General features: G+C 41.4%; 1 protein-coding gene across 5 annotated transcripts in view; it reads left to right on the top strand.

Annotated features, from left to right (window-relative positions):
- Positions 1-15,160: 15,160 nt before the first annotated feature.
- Positions 15,161-21,272, top strand: part of TTC1 (tetratricopeptide repeat domain 1) — a 50,415-nt gene continuing 44,303 nt past the window's right edge. For 3 of the 5 annotated variants that reach the window (XR_012505726.1, XR_012505727.1, XM_010950309.3), the window contains exons 1-2: positions 15,161-15,304; positions 16,354-16,716. Coding sequence is in view for 3 of the 5 variants with exons in the window: in XM_010950309.3 (XP_010948611.1) it covers positions 16,384-16,716 (333 nt within the window). In the remaining 2 variants the exon portion in view is untranslated. Of the gene's footprint in view, positions 15,337-16,353; positions 16,717-21,272 lie in introns of all 5 variants that reach the window. The other 2 variants (XM_074361024.1, XM_074361025.1) reach the window with 2 other exon arrangements.

Here is a 21,272-nt window from a genome sequence, read left to right on the forward strand (position 1 = left end):
AGGAGTGGCTTTCCTGGGGGAATGAAGCCTGAGCTGGGCTACAAAGGAGTGGGAAGGGAGCATCCCAGGCAGACGGAGTGCACGCAACGGTTCTGGCAAGAGGATGCTTTCTGAAAGACCAGGGTAGATGGTGCTGATTGAAAGGCAGGCAGGGACCAGGCCATGCAGGGCCAGGCGGACTTTGCTTGTTTTTTTGTCTCCATCCTAAGAGACTGGGATAAAAAACATGGGTAATGTGGTCAGACATGCATTTTGGAAAGATTACTTTGGCTGCTGGTGGCGAATGAATTAGGGAAGGAATAGAGAGTTAGTGTTCCATCAGAGTTACTTAGTTAGTCCATCTCTCTAAAATGGCTATAATTTAAAACAACAACAGCAACAAAAACAGAAACCCAGAAAATAACAAGTGATGACAATGATGAGGAGAAATTGAAACCTTTGTACATTGCTGGCAGGAATGTAAAACGGTACAGGGAAATTGACAGTTCCTCAATAACTTAAACATAGAATAACCATTTGACCTGACGGTTCCACTCCTAGGTACATACTCAAAAGAACTGAAAACAGGGACTCAGACAAAAACTTGTATGTGAATGCTCATAGCAGCACTATTCACAATAGCCAAAAGGTGGAAGTTACACAGTGTGAATGGATAAACAAAATGTGATATATCCATACCGTGGAATATTACTCAGCCATAAAAAGGAATGAAAAGTACTAACACATGCTACAAGACGGATGAACCCGAAAAACATCATGCTGAGTGAACGAAGCCAAGTACCAAAGGCCATACGTTGTGCAATTCCATTTATATAAAGTATCCGGAGTCACCAAATCCACAGAGACAGAAAGCAGATTAGTGGTTGCCAGGGCTGAGGACGGGGTGGGGGGAAATGTGGAACGACTGACCATGGGTACAGGGAGTCTTTTTGGGGTGATGAAAATGTTCTGGAACTAGATGATGGTTGCACAACATTGTGACTATACTAAATGTCACTAATAGTAAATTTCCTGTGATGTGTATTTTACTCCAATAAAAATTATGCAGCTTGTCCTCATCTCCCCTCATCAATGGAAGAAGGAAGTTGATTTCATTATGTCCTTCTGGTCCTGTTTTTAAGGTGCCATAACTGCGCAGCTAGTGTACTTTGCACTTGACTTAAGTAAAACGCTCAATAGGCAATAATATTAAACCATAAAATGAGAACGTACTCTCTTTTCAGTCTCTTTCACTCGTTCTGATTATATCAAATTGGAAGTCTCCTTTTGGGGTTAGTAAAGCCCTAACACCTCTCTCTGTCTCTCTCTCTCTCTCTTCCCCCTCCCTCCCTCTCTTGTTTGAGGGAGCTAGCAAGCCTCAGGGCACAAAGCTTTAGACAGGCAACTTCAGAGCTCAAATTTAATATTACTATTTTGTTTTACTGAAAACTTCTCTTTAGAGCAAGTGGCCCTAGTATTTCAACTATGCAGATGACCTAAAATTTTCATTTTAAAATGAATTTTATTAAGTGGCGAAATTACTTTTAAATATACGTAAATAACAGAGGACCGTGGAAATAGCACACAGCACAATGTGGCTGTGCGTGCTCATGGCTGAAGTCTGGGAAACAGCGCACCGTTCAGTTACTGCTGTTACTTGTCAGGAACCATAGCCCATCAAACCTTTGGAAATTATAGGCTGTGGACAAAGTTCTGGCTCGGACTCGGATTGTCCCGGCCCCTGTCTGCCCCCATCCTGTCACTGTGTCAGCGTCATGGAGCAAGGGGAGGGAGCCAGGGAGGCCTGTGGTTTGGAAATTTAAGCTGAGGAGACAGGAGCTGGCTTCTCGTCCAAGGCCTTTTGAGCTGAACCTGAGGGTAACTGGGGTCTCTTCCGTGACTCCCTCACAGAAGTCCTCAGCAGGGGAAGGGGTGGATGATGGTGAAAAGAATCTATCAACCCAGTCAATCTCACTGCCTCCCGGCCCCCACCTCATCCTCGCAGAGTGAGAGTCTTCTGCAAGGAGGTCTGCATGAGCTGGGCCCACACCGCTGGTCTCAGTTATCCTCCCAAGAGGATGCTACTGGCAGCATTCACTCCTGTGAGAAGTGAGGTCAAGATAACTCTCCAAGCAGCCTCCACAAGCACTTAAATTTCTTCTCATCCTTCATCCTAGCCAAGGAGCCCCTCAGAGCAGAGATTACTAAGAAACTCCCAAGTGAACACCGGTTCTAAATCTAAGATCTAAAGAGCTGTTCATTTAAAGATACAATAAAAGCAACTCTCTGTGCTTTCGTTTTTAGAAAAATCTTCCTAGATAAGAGAAAACATTTTGAGGGGTTCCCACTGTCCTTCAAACTGATGCCTTGAGGGCCCTGGGAGTTCAGTGTAAACAGCTGGTAAGTGGCAACCCAGCTCTGTAGCTTCCTGGGGGAGAGGGGGGTCTATAAAAAAAATGCTAGAACATCACTGGGATAAATTAGTGGAAAAGTTAATTGGTCTCATTCCTGCTCTAAGAGGCAGTTCTTGATGGGAATTTTTTTTTAATTCGCCCGTTCCTAACACAGACTTAACTCTGTGCAGCACACACGTTTGGTTAGAGTCAACAAATATCGGTAGTCACAGCAAAGAGTATGTTTCTTCAAGCTCTCGCCCTGCCTGTGCCTGGGAACATTCTCACACAAATGTTTCTTCTCCCTTTTAAAACAGAGTTTAAAAAAAAAAAAAAAAGATGTTCAAATAGCGATTACATTTTGGTTCAAAATGTATCATAAATCAAGATATTACTTTGTACAACTCCCCAGCAGAACCCAGCCCAAAGAAAACCCTCCTTAACTGAACTCAGCTCCTAGGACAGAGCGGTCCTGTTGAGAAACTTAGAAGAGATGGGCGGGTAGAAGCTGGTGCTGGTCTGAGGGACACGACTGGTCGGTCAGGTGTGGGAGGGTCCCTGCTGAGCCCTGGGACTGCTCGTGGGTGTCATCGCAGTCGTCCATCAGCACGTGTCCTCGTAACCAGCCCTCTTCTAGGACTCCCCTACACGGGAGAGGGGAGACCCGGGTTCTGCTCACTGATCCAGGAGGAGCTGTTAACTTTGGGTGAGAGAATAGGCCCCACTGTCTTCTGCCCTGAAGTCAGAAGAAAGGAGTGGGAAGTAGACAATTGATGTCCTTTCTTGCTTTTCCTTGTTGTTCATGCCAAAAAATAATTCTTTTCTTTTCTTCCTAAGTTCCCGGTGATAAAGAGTGATTAATTCCGTTGAACCATGTGGGTGGGGTAGAACTAAAATATGCCCGAAATAATTAGAGTTAACCTCACAAAGTCAGCGATCACTATAACTGAAATTTTGAAACTAAACCATGCATAGTGTGGACCTGTAGTTTATAAGGACTGGGTAATTTGTTAAATACTCTTAATTTTGCACCCTTTAACCTGCCTCCCCGAGAGCTGTCTGATTCAGAAAAATCACAAAAGAGAGTTGACAGGAGAATAAGTATGTGGAACAATAAGAGATACTTTTTCTTGGAACACTAATTTTGTTTTGCCAGCGGAAGTGGGCGCTGCCAGGTGGTTGATCTCTTTCTATGCATTTGTGTTTATAGAAAATCCGTTTCTCCTCATCCTCACTAGACAAGTCTAAAGTTGGACTATATACTTTTGAGGGGAACGTGGGCAAATATTTCCATGTAGTGCTCGTGGGAATGGAAGTGAAGAAAACCTCTAATGGGGAAGGGCACCTCAGCCGCCCCTGAGCTAAGGAGTGGCAAGAGGAGGAAGGAAGAAACAGGTTAAAGCACAGTGAAACATTCTGATACACTGTCCTGCTCATGTACTCATGTAACGAAGTCAGAGTATTAGTCAGCTCAGGGGGCCACCACAGACTGAGTGACTTAGACAACAGAAGTGTATTTTCTCACATTTCTGGAGGCTGGGAGTCTAAGATCAAGGTGTTGGCAATGGTGGCTTCTGCAGCGCCTCTCTCCTTGGCTCGCATGTGACTGCCTTCTCCCCATGTCCTCACATGGCCTTTTCCCTGAGCCTGTGCATCCCTGGGTCTCTCCCTCTTCTTATAAGGTCATCAGTCTTGTTGGGGTAGGACCCTACCCTCATGATCTCATTTAACCTTTGTCACCTCCTCATGGGCCCTATCACCAAATACAGTCACACTGGGAGTTAGGGTTTCAACAAACGCTGATATGAGTTAACTGTTGTTAATATCACTTCCGGGGAGTGGTGCTGGGATTCCAAGTTAGTCCTATTTCTTCCACCTGAGTATTTTTAATGGTATTATTTTAATAGATGATGATGATAGAAGGATATTAATTGGAAGAGATGCCAAATTTTAGCCTACCCAGTACACTTACAGAGGCCCAACCAGTCCTGAGCGTAGAGAGCCGTGTGCCTCACTCCCATGGCTAAGGAAGCCTACGCTGGACAACATTAGCATCCCAAGTGGTCCCCAGTCCATTAGTGTTGGGGGAAGTGATGTCCAAGGAAGATAAGGGTGCCAGCATCCTGTTGACAAGACTGTAGGCTAAGGGGACCTCCCCGGGGGCCCCAGCTCTGATGGTAAAGGTCCAGCAGGGTGGCCAAGGGAGCCAGGGGGAAGGGGCATTTGGAGTGTGAAGGTTCATCACAGCTCCCTCCCCAAGCTCTCCACTCACTTCTCATCCCACATTCTTCCTGTGAGGTCAGCGCCACTGGCAGAAATGACATCTCAAGGTCTCATGCAAGAAATCTGAGGAATAAATGAGACGTTGCTTTCATCCCCTGAATTTATATAAACCTCCTATTTGTCTGCATGTCTGTGGTTGCTGGCCACTAATTATTAGGTGTTTTGCCTCTGTCGGTGTTTTCATAAACTGTTCCTTTCTATGAGACATGATAAGCATCTAATCAAGGCTGTTTGGGAGGCACATGTACCAGAGCTGCAGTGGGAGGGGTGGGCTGAGGGGTGGACAGGATTGTGAGGCTGTGCGTGTGGTTTTGAAGCTGTGAGCCAACATAGCAGCAAGAGCACTGAGCTGCGAGGCACTGAAACAGTGATCATAACAACAGCTGCCTTTAACTGTGCACTTGAAACTGGACGAGGCACCACGTTGAGTCCCGTGTCCCCCAGTCCTCACCGGAAAACCTCGGATGGTGCCATTTTGGATGAGAAGCTCAGGGAGAGTCAGCCACCCAACCAGCAAGAGGTGTGTGTCAGTGAGTGAGTTGGCTGCACAGAACAGAACACAAATAACAGTGGCTTAGACGGGGAGGGTATAGCTCATTGGTAGAGTGCAGGCCTAGCCTGCACAAGGTCCTGGGTTTGATTCCCAGTACCTCCATTAAAAAATAAATAAATAAACCTAATTACCACCACCACCACCCCCGCAACCAACAAAAATAAATAAGTAAACTGTGACTTAAACAAGTCAGAGGACTTTTTTTCCCCTCTCACTTGAGAAGTCTGGAAGTAGGTGGCCCAGGGCTGGGATGACCCCTCCACACTGCAAGAAGAGGCCCGTGTCCCCTCTAGCATCTGCCTGCACCATCCTTCTAATGTGGCCTTAATATCTCTCTTCCAGGCAGGAGAGGCAAAGGCACAAGGGCAAAAGGCACATACAGCTGACCCTGTTCCCCTTTCATGTAAGGAGCTCTCCAGAGAGTCGCATCTCTGTGTACTTCTGTGTCACGTGGCCAGGTTTTGTGCAAGATGCTGTTGAGTGCCTGATACTCTGCTAAGCATTTGCATATATTATCACGCTTATTCTTCATAACAGCCCTGTAAGGAGGGCCGTCTCAACCCCTGGTTCCTAGTTTTATCCCTGCTATTACATAGCTGAGCAATCCTAGATACTCACTTTCCCTCTCTGGCCCCCAGTTTCCTCATCTGTTTTAGGAGGGACCGGACTAGATAAGGAGTCCTTAACTTGAGGTCCACAGACCCTCCCTGTGGGGAGCACAGATAACATTCAGGGAGGAGGGTCGTGAATTTGGATGGGGAAAACGGTTACATTCTTATTTTCCCTAACCTCTAGTTGCAATTTAGCATTTCCTCCCATTATGACCGTATGCAACAGACCACAGTAATATTAGCAGAACCTGTGACTTTTTCACCAAAAGAAATCACAGATATTTTAGAGCATATTATACTTGATTCAGATATGTTGAAATATCATTTATGCTCATGACTGCTTCAAACTTGTTCATTATTAGATCTACCATATTTAATGTGTTAATGAAGAGGCAGATATTAGATAGATAGATCTTACAGATTTTGTTTTTAGCATTTTAGTCGTTGTATTTCAATATAATTTATTTTCTTTAAAGCCCTGTGTATTTTGCTTTATGCCTTTAAAAAGATTTTTCTGAGAAGGGGTCCATGGACTTCAGCAGACTGCCAAAGGAGTCCGTGGGACAAATGAGACAAAGCTTCCGGAATATGAGATATCTTTGTCCCTCTGGCTGTGAATGAAACTCTGTCACTGCTATCATGGTCATCCTGAACAAGTCTCCCTTTGGCTCTCCATGTCCTCATTTTTCTCTCCTGTAAAATGGGAATAAGACTTGCCTTATCTAGTTAAGAGCTGCTAGGAGAACCAGAGTGATCTACATGTGAGCACGCACACAGAAGCGGGGCTTGTGTACATTCAGTTACACACAGTCAGCCTCTGAAGTGCTACGTAAATGATGAGGGTTATAAAATTATTCAACTTTACACCTGTCTCCCAGAGACGCGATGTTTTCCTGTCATCTCTAGGTACGTGTCCTGAGACAGCCATATATTTTCCTAGTGCCTGATTGGGATTGAACTAGTATAAAATTCAAATGAAGGGGAAATTGTACCTTAAATGCAGTTGGATGGAACCACTTGAGAACACAGGAGATAGAATGAGATTTCTCCATTGGGTCATATAGCTCCAATTATTGTAGGCTCTGAAAAACTTAAGCCACTATACCATGGTTTGAAAAAAAAATCATGGATCAACCAGTTATTCCCTCTGTAACCTCTAAATACAGGATAACTGGACGAATGACAGGAAAGTTGGGAAAGTTGTTTTGTTTCTTTCATTATCTGTACCTTTAAGATATCTGTGAATACTTATTAAATATTTACTCATCCAAGAAATCTGCTGAGATGACCATAATTAATGTTTTAAATAGCCAAGTAAATATCTACAAATATTTTGTTTGTTAAATGATATTTTAGAAAAGACCTTAAATTATGTTTGGGGTGTTACTTAATGCTTCTGCAGCCTTAAAATCAAAGACACAGGATCCTGAGAGTTTGTCAGCTTGGCCAAGAAAGCCAACAAGCCGGTATTTTGATCGGTTTCCCCAAGGGTTTATGGAAACACTCTGGAGTATTTTTGTTGGGGAGGATGTCTGGTTTGCACAGTGGAAGCTGCTTTTTTTTTCATACATTTAGTCATTCATTTGTTCACAAGTGTTCCTTGACTGCCTACTTTTTAAGGCACTGTGCCAGACACTCAAGATGCAACTGACATGGCCTCCGCCCTCGTGACACTTAAAGACTAATGTTGATAACATCAAAAAAATTTTAAGAGACAAGCTCTGTTCTAAGTATTTTACATACTTAATTCATTTATGCTTCCCAATCACTCTAGAAGGAAAGTACGGTCACCCCATGTTACGTTACAGATAAGGAATTGGAAGTTTATTGAGGTGAACAGATTTGTCCAAGTTTATAAGACTAGTCAGGGGCTGAGCTGGGATTCAGTCTTGGCCAGTCTGATCCCACAATCCGTGCTAACTACAGCCCACCGGCTGCTTTTATAAATAAATGTCTTTTTATAAATAAAGTTTTATTGGAACATAGATGTTCTCATTCATGTGCATGGTCCAGCAGTTGCAGCAGAGACCGTGTGGCCCACAGAACCTAAAATATTTACTCCTTGGCCCTTTACAGGAAAAGTTTGCCAACTCCTGCTCTAAAACCGCTGTGCTGGCTCTCTAGCAGAAGACACAAGAGGTAAGTAAAGTAATTGAAAATCATTTTTTAATGAGCCATGATTCATGTAATGAAGCATTAGGAAAGGGAATAACTGGGGTAGTGGGTTGTGGTTAGAGGTCCCCCTTTACAATGTGGGCCCCCAGAGAGAGGACCTCCAAGCTGAGATCCGAAGCCTGGGACAGCGTTTCTTGCTGAGGAATTTGTAGATTATTTAGCTCCCCCAATATTCGCTTCTGCTGCTTTGCCCTGAACAGAGAATGACAAAGAAACCAGCCTTCTTTCTGGAATGAAAAGATTTCCTTCCCCCTTTGGATAGGAGCCTGAGAGGATTCAGGGAGGGGAATGACAGATGAAAATGTTCAGCACTGTGCGTGACCCTGAGTTGGCACTCAGCAAACGTCCCCTTCTTCCTTCTGACTCCTGCCCTTGCCACCTGCTGGACCAAAATTGGCCCACTGCCTGAACTTGCAATGGATGGTACATCACAGACACAATGCTTTATGCTTTAAAATGGGCACTGACATTTCATATAGTAAAGTGAGGGTTGGAAGTATGTTTCCTAACTCAGAAAAAATTGTTTGGTCCAACTGATGAGTCCCGGGGGAAAAAAATGTGCTCGCTCAGTCATTCCATTTGTGGTTGGGGCACAAATTCCCTTTCTTGGTCCAAATGACTGAGGGTAAGGGCAGAGTGGGAGCTGGGCATTTGGGTAAGTGGGTGCCGGATGCTTGCCTTGGCAGTCTTCTGGAAGACTCTCTCCAAGACCATCAGTCTCCATTTTATATGGTACCTTCATCCATCCATTACCAGCATTAAAGGCCTCATCTTAACCAGGATCTGAGCCATTTGCTTGACAGTGAAAAACTGCTGAGTTTTCCTGCCAAGTATAAATCCATATATGTTTTATAGATTTAAATCAGTTTCAAAGCCTTAAGCCTTCTTTTCACAGTTAAGGTTTCTATTATCTGCCCACCCCTTTTGTTCTTTAGAAAAACATAGACTTTATGGTTAGACCCAGCTCTATGTTCCTGTTTTGTTCTGCTACCTGTGTGATGTTGGGGAAAATGTTTAACCTCTCTGAGCATCAGTCTTATCATTTGTAACAATAACACCTATCAATGTCATCCATTTATACAGTATTTGAATGTCTGTTTTGCACCAGGCACTGTGCTGGGCCCTGGGGATTTCACAGCAAAGAAGACAGACAAGCTCTCAATCCTTGTGGCTCTCACAGTCTAGTTGAGAGAGTTATAATAATGGAGTAAATAAATACTCAGGTTGTTACAGATGTGATCAATGATGTGGAGGGGACAGGGTGATGTAATAGAGTCAGCTACTTAAGTGATATTGAGCAAAACCTGCAGGATGAGAATGAGCAAACCATGGGAAGAGCTGTTAATGGCATCAGGCAGAGGGAACGTTGAGCAGAAAGGTCTGGAGATGTGAAAAATATTGTGATTTAGGGACAGAGAATAGTATAGTGTCCAAGAGGGACAGAGGTACAAGACGAGGTCAGAGAGGCGGATAGAGACCATCTCACACAGGCTGTATGGGTCATGGCAGGGAGTTTCAGATTTTATTCCAGTCAGACTGGGAAGCAATAAAAATGGTTAAGACTTGTACAGGACTCATGTGCTTAAAAGATCAGTCTGGTTACTGCATAGTGAGGGGATCATAGGAAACAAGGATGGAAAGTAGGGAGGCCAGGGTTGTCGTAAGGATTACCTACAATGACAGATGGAAACTAATGGTCACAATCCCTGACATGTGTCAGTTCTGTATGAATGTAAAGTTAGCTGTTGTTCTGGAAAATCCAAGCCTGTCTTGTCTGGTACAGAGACACTAGCTTAATGTGGCTGTTGAGTATTTGAAACGTAACTAGTGTAATCATGCAAACCTCATTTTATTTCATCTTAATTAAGTTTACATTTTAAAACTGGTATTTGACTCAGTCATTGGGAAGTATACTTGAAAAACCTGGCTATATGAATCTACTTTTTCAACTGTAGATTTTATGAAATCTGAGTACTAATTCAAGTATTTTTGATGGAAATGTAATGTCCAAATTGAGATGTGTTATAACAGTAAATGCACACATGATCCCAAAGACTCAGTAGGAAAAAGAAAATGTAAAACAGTCTCTTAATAATTTTTGTATTGATTATATGTTCAAATTTTGGACAGATTGGCTTAAATTATTTAAATTAATTTTGCTTATTTTACTATTTTTAATGCTGCTACTAGAAATTTTAAATCATACATTTTACTAAGTCCAAGCTCATATTGCTTGCTGTTTGACAGGCCAGTAAATTGAGAAATAAGTCTTTGGGGCAAGGAACAGTGATTTTATTCGGAAAGCAAGCAGATTGCGAAGGTGGTGGACTAGTGTCCCTAAGAACCAACTTACCGAGTTAGAATTGAGGCTTCTTTTATACTAAAATTGGAGGAAGGATGGCTGTCGCAAACTTCTTGGTGCCTGAATCCTTTGTTCTTGCAGCTGTCTGCTTCGGTCTGGTCACAGTGTTCCTACAAACCTCCAACAAGGCAAATGTTATTCTCTGTTCTGCAACTTTTTAATGGAAAAGTGTTATTCCTTTAAAGGTCAGGTCCTCGAGAATGGGCCATTCCTCCTGTACATTTCAGGCTACAGGCAACATTCTTTCTCATAAGGTCCAGAGCCAGCAAGACTAAGCACAGACAACTGAGCACAAAGGTTACAGCTAAAAGAATAGTTTCAATATGGAGTCAGGTTTGTTCTTCTCTATTACACATGTGTGTCTCACTTCCACTGCTGTTGGACATGCTGATCAAACAGAAACAGAAATCTAGAAATTTAAATGCACAGCATGTTAACTCTTGATTATATCTCCTATCACTGATCTCAGTTTGAAGATTAGAACTGGGAAGAAATTAAAAGCAGTGGCATCTTTTAGAAACCCTATAGGAATATGGGATCTATGTCTTAATTATATGTTTTATATACTACTCATCCTCAAGGAATTCTTTTGGCATCCCTGATTATTCTTGGATATTGGACCCTGCTTTAGCAAGTTAAGGCACCCCAGCTCTGGGAGGAGGAGCCCAGGGCAGAGGGGATCTCTGGGTGTAAAGCTTTATCCTCGAAGCCAGGCTCAGTAAGCCTTCTGGCATTAATGTATGCCTCTTTGAGCGTGAAAAGGACTGAGTAGTCTAGCATAGATGTAAACCTCTAGCTCCAGGGAGCATCGATTCACAGAGCCTCCCAAAAGTTTAGCACAGTGTGTGTATAATAAGTCACCAGCAGAGGCAGGAGTGATTTCCATCTCTGCCTGCAGGTTCTATAACGTGCTTTAAACTTAAAATACATCTCAAGTTTGTGCCAGGGTCTGTACGAAGTGCTATAGTTTCATCATCCCATTTAAGATTCATGAAACTCTCTAAGGTAGGTTTTAAGGTTCAGTGACTTGTCCAAGATCAGATCACAGAGCTGCTAAGAGGCAGAGGAGGGATTCAAACCCAGGCAGTCTGACACCAGAACGTACATTCTTAACCACCATAATGCACAGCAGTCCCACTGCCATGCCAGTGACCCAAAGGACCCCCCTGGAGTATAAGACTCCTCCTCTTGTACCCTCCATGTCTTCCAGCCATCACCGAGACTTGCTTACCCCTCCCTAGCCCTTGCTCTGCTCCCAGCCCAGAGTTAACTGGCCACAGACCAAGTGGGCAACTGCTTGCTGATTGAGAGATGGGCCCTGTGCCACTAAGAAATCACCTAAATGCTTCCCCAAAAAGAAAAGCAAAGAGTAAATGATTATTTTGCTCCTGTCCTGATTTAGTACTGTACCCCTCACAGGGTCTAGTATGCTGCCTTGCATTCATTCATTATTCATTCATTCATGTTCAGCTTCCATTCTTTCCACAAACTTAGGCGTTCTGTCCCCTGTCTGGGGGGTATTAATGAAAGCTTCACAAATATTATCACAATTCATAATGTTATTGGTTATCATTAGTACCACTAGTAATAATTAATCAAATTACTACTTGTAATTGATCATAACAGTGGTACTACCGTAATACCTTCATTAATAATAATAATTATGACAATAACAGTAAATATTTGTTGAGCACTTACCATGGTAAGTGCTGTTAATATTAAAGTAATTTTAGGGGGGAAGGTGTAGCTCAGTGGTAGAGTGCATGGTCAGCATGCATGAGGTCCTGTGTTCAATCCTCAGTACCTCCATTAAATAAATAAGTAAACAAACAAACAAACAAACAAACTTAGTAAACCCCCGCAAAAAATAATAAAAATTCAAAAAATATATTTTAAAGTATTTTTTTCCTATCTTCAGCACTTCACTTCTCTTCACTGTATGTGTTTTAGATAAGGCATGTTTAATTCTTACAACAATGGTATAAGGAAATGTCAGAAGTCTCAAACTCTCTCTGCAGCTCATCAGAGCACTGAGTTACTCAGTGTTTTGGCCATAAATTTTTGAAAGAGGGTCATTCACCCCTGTGATAACAGGATGTTCAGTGACCCTTTACAACTGTAAACAAGACAGACATGGTCTCTGCCCTGGGAAAGTAACAACAGAACTGCCCTCTAGATGAAAAACATTCTTTTTTTCCTTTTACAGAGTGGTTGTAAGCAAAGAGACAAAATTTCCACGGTTCCAGGAATTGACTGGTGGGTTTGCATCTGTAAAAATTTGTTTCTCGCTTGTGCTCTATAATCTCAGCAACATCCAACTACATGTCTTTCCCCTAAATCCTCCTAATATTTTCATGATGTCCTTCAGCCTCTCCTGTTTGTGTCCTCTTAATGAATTATTCCTCTTTCAACAGCCTAAGTCAAATATCTTATTAGTGAAGACCTACCAAACAGGACCAACTAGATGCTGGTTCTTCTTGGCATAAAAATGAAAGACTGGATTGCTTCTTCCTTTAGGCTCAGTAGAGCCTTTATCCCCCAGCCCAACCCCCTGCACTAGCCTGTAGATTCCTGGGGATGCAGGAGAGCAGGGACTGTGTCTTATCAGGTTTCCCGCCCAGCTACTGTCACAAGGCCTGTCAAGTATTATTACTGTCTTCACCATTCATTAAACATTATGTGCCAAGTCCTGTGGTCTTTGTCTTCTAGGTTATATCATTTCTATCTCCCAACAAACTTAACAGGGAGGTACCACTGTTACCCATCCTAATATTTACGTATGAGATAAATTTATATATTAAAGCTTAGGAGCATTAAATAATTGGCCCCGAAGTCACATAGCTAGTCAAGTGGCAGAGCCAGATTTAGAATTCAGATAATCCACCTACAGCATTTTCCACCACATGTCACATATAACAAGCATATGATCAATAAAGGTTAGCTATTAGAATTATCACCCAAAGTTGGACAGCTGATAAAGTTAAAAAGCTGATGTTGTAATGAGGTGGGAAGGCCCCTAAGAAGACTGGCGGGATACCCAAGCAGGGCCACTACTCTCCTACCAGCACCCTCTGGTTCCCTGGCCAAGAGGCTCTATCTCACTTTTTGCCTCTGAAAGGGCTTACTTCTAGGAAAATGGAACTTACCCCTAAAATTCTATTGGTTCCCTGAGCTCACTCCTGATTGGTCCATTTCTGTAACTTCTGATTGGTCCATTTGTAGTACTTCATTTGCATGGAGCTCACTCCATGATTGGTTATTTCTTTCAGTCCTAATTGGTCCATTTCCCTCACTCCTGATTGGTTATTTCTCTCCCTCATGATTGGTCCATTTCCCTCACTCCTGATTGGTTATTTCTCTCCCTCCTGATTGGTCCATTTCTACAAAGCTTGTTCCTAACTGGTCAACTTCTGTTAAACCTTTTTTGCATATGATGTTGCAGAGTGTAAACTGGCAGCCTATAAAAGCCTGTGTGAACCTACAGATGGGGTCCAGAGCTTGGAGTGTTAACTCATCTGGGCCAGCTGGCATAATGAACCTGAGTTTTCCAGCTCTCCGAGTGCTGCTTGGTCTCTTGCCTGGATCCAGGTTGCTGTCACAACTGAGCTGTAACACACATTTCTGCAACAGTAACTTGTTTATTTTATGTATTTATTTATTTACTTACTTAGTTTGCTCTAAAATTTACAGCCTTTCTATCAAACCAGAATTTAACAGGACTTCTTAAAAGTCAAAAGAGGCCTAATCTTTCTGAAGTTCCTGCTGTATTTTTTTAAATTAAGAAATATTAAAAGGTTTCAAAAATTCTGATATATTTTTAATGTTTACTTTTAGTATATTAAAGCTTTTCACTTACACAAAAATGTAACTGTATGCATAACCTCATTTAGACATAAATTCAAAAAGCAAATTTGATATCCTTCCTGAAAAAGCCTTTCCCAGCTATCTCTGCAATAGGTTCTTTGAATTATAGAAAACGAATTAATACTCTGCTGTTGTTGCTGGTTACCTCTCTGGCTACCTTAAGGGGTATCTCAATTCTGTATTCCTAGTGCTCAATGCGTGGGGTCTAATAAACATTCAATAAACACTTCTTGAATGAATCTATAGGCCAGCGCCTTGCTTTTGGTTCCAGGCCCACTTACTCTGAAATATTATGAGAACCACAAAAAGCTTTTATGTGGGTTGTACCTATCAATATTTACTGTATTAGAACTGAAAACATTGTAATATTAATTTATTAATTCACTTAAGATAACAATTCACTCATTATATACTAATACAAATAATCCTTTTATAGATAATAACTGTATTTTCCAAAACAATACGGTGAGAAGAGTGGCATTGTTTTACATTTTTGCAAATCTCTGGCTTAATAGAAGACAGATGGATTCTCATAGCTCCTTCTGCGTTCAATTCCTTACGCTACCACAGGACACATAACCTCTGGAAAAATTGACTGTACATTCATGAGAGGAGTATGGAAAAAGCAGATAACAACTTAGTATGGTTATCAACACTGTATTGATCTAGCGATGGACCCGTTGAAAAATTCTTTGAGAATCTTTAGAGGAAAAACTGTTTTTGAACGACAAGGTTTAGGCTTCAGGATTCCTCTACATACAGCACATCTATCTTGAGAGAGGTCAGACTGGAGGAGTAAAAAAGGAACACAGTAGAGACAGCCTTTCTCTTTTCCTTTTCTCCTGTGCTGAGTAACGCAGTGTTGCCGTAACCCAAGATGGCAACCGTCGCTCATATTTCAGTCCGTACAATGACGTCACACAGCGACAGCGACGCCCTCTTTCCCTCAGGGTTTCACTACATTTCCCAGGATGCTTTGCCAACAGTGACGCTATTGGTCGGCGCTGGCGGAAGAGCGCTTGACTGAGCGGAAGTGAAGAGTCTCAGACGCTAGGAAGGTGAGGACGAGAGGAGCTGTGGAGCTGTGAGTAACCCGATGGGTCCGTTCTTTTGCCGGTGAGGGTCGCAGCTAGAGGAAGAACTGTTGGGAAGCGTGGGGTGGGCCCTCCTTAACTCTGGGGCCTCAGACTCCTGCCTTCTTCCACTGGACCTGGAAGCGGGGAGAAACAAAAAACACTGCTGTGGAGGAGAGGTCTCCGTATTAAAATCTTGGTGTTTTTAAGTTTTCTTGGGACGAGCTGGGGCAAATTGTCGCGACTCAAGGGTCGTTGGCGTGTTTTGTTGCGAGCGGAGAGGCAGGGCTGCTGACGGTGTGACTCAGCTTCTACAGTAGTGGTTCTCAATTGGCTACACATGAAAATCACCTGGGATGCCTTTTTTAAAAATAGTGATGTCCTGGCCGGCCGCCGGACCAATAAATCAGTGAGGATAAGACCTGCGCAGCAGTACTTGCTAAAGCGTCCCAGGTGTTAATGCTGTGCAGCCAGGGTTGAAAACCACGCTTTTAGTGGTTGATTTTGACCCTCTCGGGAATCCTGATTAGGGCCACCTGCGTCAGGGCTCCCATTTCGCCGTAACCTACGTGTCGTCTATCACAGGCATTTGGGTGTAATTGATGATTACTCTTCTGGCACAAATTGCATTTTGAGCTCCACCAAAAATTCTTGACCTTCGTGTGGTGGTGCTGGAAAGACAGGCCATAGTTTCTTACTTACCACTTGGCTATTCATTCTGAATAAAGGTTAGGACTGCTTCATTTTTCTTGCCATTGTTTTCGTCTCGGTCTATTTTTTTTGCTACCCCGACAAACTGGGAGCAGTGGAAACTGAAGAGTCACATTAAAAATCGGCCTCTTTTGTTGCTTATAAGAAGTTCTGAAAAGGGTATCATTTAAAATTACATTTGGCGTTATTTATGGGCTTATGATAACCTTTATATATACATAATGTATAATTATATATGTAATGAATTCAGTGAAAGGAAGTTGAGGTGTGATTTGAGCTTTGATTCAGAAGTTTGTTCAGGTTTGATAGGTTAGATCCCATTACCTAAAACATGTTTTCTCTTTCCCAGTTTCAGCTTCACCTCCGTCACTGATTGAGCATGGAGGAGAAGTCAAAAAACTGTGGGGTTCCAGAGGATCTGTTTAATGGTTTGAAAGTTACAGATCCCCAGGAAGCGGAGGGTGCTAGCCCTCCAGTTTCTAATGCCGAAGATCACCTTTCTCAGAGCAAACTGCTCCAGGATGTTGAGACCCATCCCCAGGAGGACCAGGGAGAAGAGGAGTGCTTTTATGACCCCAGTGCCTCATTTGAGAAGGAGGAACCACGAGTGGACGAGGTTGAAAACAAACCTGAAAATGATGTGAATTCCTCTGAACTAGATGAAGAATATCTAATAGAACTGGAAAAAAACATGCCCGATGAAGAGAAAAAGGTAAATATTTTCTTTATTGTACGTGATCTGCTACATAAACTGCTTCTTCAAGTGAATAAATGTGTCTGATAGTGTTTCATGGACTGCTTCATCTGTGGTAAAGAGTGACTTGCCAATCTTTGACCTTATTGCTTTAATAGAAATGAATATGAGATAAATCAGTAGCCTTGAGTGTTTCTACTTAGCAAAGAAATTTCCCTTTTTTATGTGAATTTTGAGTTCTTATGTTTGTCCTGTGTCATTGCTTCTAACATGTATATATACCTTTTGCCTTTTTTTTTTTTTTTTTTTTTTTTGACAATCTTATCTATGGTCGTCTGCTGAAATTCCTGTAGTGGACATTTTTTGGTCAGACTTTAGAACTATGGTATGCTGCCTGCTTTATGTTGATTCTTTGTTAACAAAAAGTGACCGCCTGGATATCCTGGTGGGGATTTGGTTACAGAGAGCAGTGGCTGGGACCTGGATCACTTACATATCATTCTTGAGAAACAGAATTGTGTGTGATAGTGGCTATCATTTGTTAAACATCTATATCGTGCCAACCACTGAGCTTAAAATGTTACTTGTGTTTTCATTTAATGTTCGCAGCACGTCTACAAGACATAGGCTGTTAGCATTCCCCATAAGAGAACAGATCTTAGAGTAGTAACTTGCCTAAAGTCACGTATCTAATAAATGGCAGAACTAATTCTCAAACCCAGATCTCTGATTCCAAAGTATAATGTAGAACTTAACAAAAACAGCTATCTTCCTACACAGTAGATACATGAATAAAATATACACGATCCTTTGCTTTGCCCTTGCGCAAGTGACTAAGCAAGCCTTCACTTTGGGAGACAGAGGCTTGGTGACCTCCATATATCCTTCCTCCTGATCTCATAAGCAAGGTTGCCTGAAGAGTCACCGTAGTAACTGAGTTTGTCTGCAGAGAACTTGAATGAGGTTTGTAGCTTATGCCTTTGAACAGCTCACACGCCGAAAGGACTGAGATGGTAAATGTGCAGTGTAAGAGTGGGGGATGGGGAGGAAGTGGGAGGTGAGGAGGAGCATCTTGTCTTTGTCCCTCCTTAAGCAGTTTTCATTGTCAGATCTGCTGGTTTTAACATGCATGTGTTAGCTTTTGTGCTAGTGTGTGCCACCAGCAGAGAAGGATAAAGGGCAAAAAGGAGCCAAGTTCATAACTACCTTAGCAGAAATGACTCGGAAAATTAAATCAAGTACCATTCAATAGCATTAGGGAAACGGTTTTCCAGGAAGTCAGTGTTTGGTTCATTTTTCGTATCACTGGTGCAGGCTTTTTAGAAACATTGATTAAGCATCTGTGTTATAATGTTAGCAATACTGTTCTGATACCTTAATATGTTTTGCCCTGATACAGTGAATTTTTTCCATTGCCATCGGTTTGACAATTGAGTGGTTTGCCTCAAAGTGTTACGTACTCTGCTCCCCATTCTCATTATAGAAGAACTGTTTTTTTCTTTTGGTCTCCTAGCGAGGAAATTCTAAGTTCTATAAATATTTGAATTAATTATTTTGATGCTTATTAATTAAATATTATAAGTAGCATAATACTTTTAAAACTTTTGCTTCCTTTTAAAAATTAGGGTGTCACTTCTATATGATGAAACTGTTTTAAGTTCTAATGTGTTCAGTTCAGAGAGTTTTAACAACTGTATACACTTGTGTCATTCACACCAATTGTAGTATTAGCTATTTTTATGCCGTTTTGATACATATTTTTGTGAAATTACTAGGAAATATGTCTCTTCACATAGGGTTTGGTTTTATAGGTCATCAGGAACAGAGTATCTTTAAGCTTGATTCTTTTAAAATAGGCAGAATTCAGGTAATTAATTCAACAAAAATAAATACAAATGGCCACAAAATGCAAAGACTTTCAGCCTCACTAATAATTTTTATATGCAAATTAAAACATTCTGTCTTATTTTGCAGCACAAAGCACTGATCTGATATTGACAAGAAAATGATGTAGGAACTCATGTACTAATATTGGGAGTTTGAATTGCTGCCTCATTTCTATGGGATATAGATATCAGAGTTTTTGTATGAGCAGTTCTTTAGATCAGGGCTATCAATAGAACCTTCTGTAGTGATGGAAATGTTCTGTTTCTACACTGTCCAATATGGTAGCCATTGGCTACCACATTTTTAAATCATCTGGCTGTTGAGCAGTTGAAATGTGGCTAATACAGCTGATAAGCTGAATTTTTCAATATTTTAATTTTAGTCACACATGGCTAGTGACTACCATATTGGATGGTACAACTTTAAACTTCTGATTCTCTTCTAGTCATTTACTTTAAGGAAGTTACTAAAGATACATGTAGACATATATCATAGAGATATGTTGCAGAATCATTCATAACTTTGGAAAACTAGAACTAATGGTGAACAAAGGGGAATACTTTAAACATTTTTGGCGTATCTTTGTGGTAGTGTGCAATATAGTCATTAAAAAAAGATAAATCTTAGTATTGACATGGAAATAGGCACATAGTTAAATGAATTAAGCAAGTGTGATAAATGATTTACAATAAATATATATTTGGTGTTTGTCCAGCTCCTGACCTAGAGTTCCTAAAACCTTTGTAATTTCCTAAGTGAGAAAAGGTAAAGGTATATTTTGTTATTCATAACAAGCCCCTTTGAAACGCATCTGAGTTACTGTTAATGAAGTGACTTTTGGAAAGCCCCTAAGGATGAAGTCTGGTTGTCAGAATTTGAAGCTCTCAGCCCCACCCCACTCTATCCCCACCTCTGGGGAGGGGAGAGGGGCTGGAGGTTGAGTTAATCACTGATGACCAATGATTAATCAATTGTGTTTACATAATGAAGTTTCCATTAAAAACCCAGAAGGATGGGGCTCAGAGAGTTTCAGAGTTGGTGAACATATGTGCGTTCTAAGGTGACACATCCAGAGGGCATGGAAGCTCAGTGCCCCTTCCCACATACCTTGCCTTATGCGTCTCTTCGATCAGACTGTTCCTGAGTTATATCCTTTATAATAAAGTGGTAATCTAATAAATAAGCTCTTTTCCTGAATTCTGTGACCCGCTCTAGCAAATTAATTGAACCCAAGGAGGTGGTTATGGGAACCACCAGTATATAGCCCATGGGTCAAGAGCAGAGGTGACAGCAGTAGTGTAGATGGACTTGGAGGACATTATGCTAAGTGAAATAAGTCAGAGAAAGACAAATACTGTATGATATCACTTATATGTGGTATCTAAAAAATATAACACACCAGTGAGTATAAGAATAAAGAAGCAGACTCACAGATACAGAGAACTAGTGGTTGTCATTGGGGATAAGGAAGGAGGGAGGGGCAAGATAGGGGTAGGGGATTAAGAAGTACACACTATTATGTATAAAATAAATAAGCTACGGAGGTATATTGTACAACACAGAACATAGCCAATATTTTATAGTAACTATAAATGGAGTATAACCTTTAAAAATTGTGAATCACTGTGTTGGACACCTTCTATATAACTTACATAATATTGTACATCAACTTATATAATACTGTACGTCAACTGTACTTGAATAAAAAAGAAAAAATATATAAACCAAAAAAAAAGAGGCGACACCCTGGACTTGCAGTTGGCATCTGAAGTGGGGATGGGGCCAGACGTGTGGGACTGAGCCTCAACCTGTGGGATCTGACACTGTCTCCAGGTAGATTGTATCAGAATTGAGTTAAATGGTAGTTCACCAGCTAGTGTCCCCTGTGGAGCTGGAGTTGCTTGGTGTGGGGGAAACTTCCATACATCTGGTCACAGAAGTGTTCAGAGTAAGTATTGAGAGTAGAGGAGACACAGAGATGTTGTCCCTTTACAGCATATTATAAAAGTGACAATTCCTTTTAAGTTAAAAACCTATATGAAAACACGTTTATACATGAAAGTTTAGAAGGAGAGACACCAAATTATAAAAAGTGAGTAGCTTTGTGGAGTGTGATTATTGGGCAATTTTTACTTATATTTAATACAATTTTGTAACATTTGCCTTTTTTATAGTAAGCATGTGATACATTTATAATTAACAACAAAAGAAGTTATTACAGTTTGAGAATATAAATAAATAAAAATGAATTCTTTACAACCAGGCTGGACTTTTTGCTAAAAAAAGCACATAAAGCTGACCTTTGAGGATTCAGGAAAGATTTGCTGTCATAGGGTCTGTATTGCTAAATGTACCTAGTATCAATAGCTAAATTCTGTTATTCAACCTGACTTGACTTGCCCCGTGGCTTAGAAGATAATCCGGCCACAAGTGGGTGCCAGCTCTCAGCAGAACTCGTAAATCAAGGATGATGGAAGAGGAAGGCAGTTATGATTTGGTTGAGACATCTCTTAAGGAAAGCACTGTGTATATGTGTGTGTGTGTTTCAGCAGCAGTCTTAACTATTTGTGAAAACTTAAATGTAGACTTGACTACCCAGAGGAATGGGGTTTTATCTAAAATTTGACGTGTACTAGATCTGCAGAGGAAATAAGTGATTCTTAAAGCTTGGCTGAGGTGGCACACCT

The sequence above is a fragment of the Camelus bactrianus genome, chromosome 3, assembly GCF_048773025.1.
Source record: "Camelus bactrianus isolate YW-2024 breed Bactrian camel chromosome 3, ASM4877302v1, whole genome shotgun sequence".
In the NCBI taxonomy this organism is placed as follows: Eukaryota; Metazoa; Chordata; class Mammalia; order Artiodactyla; family Camelidae; genus Camelus; species Camelus bactrianus.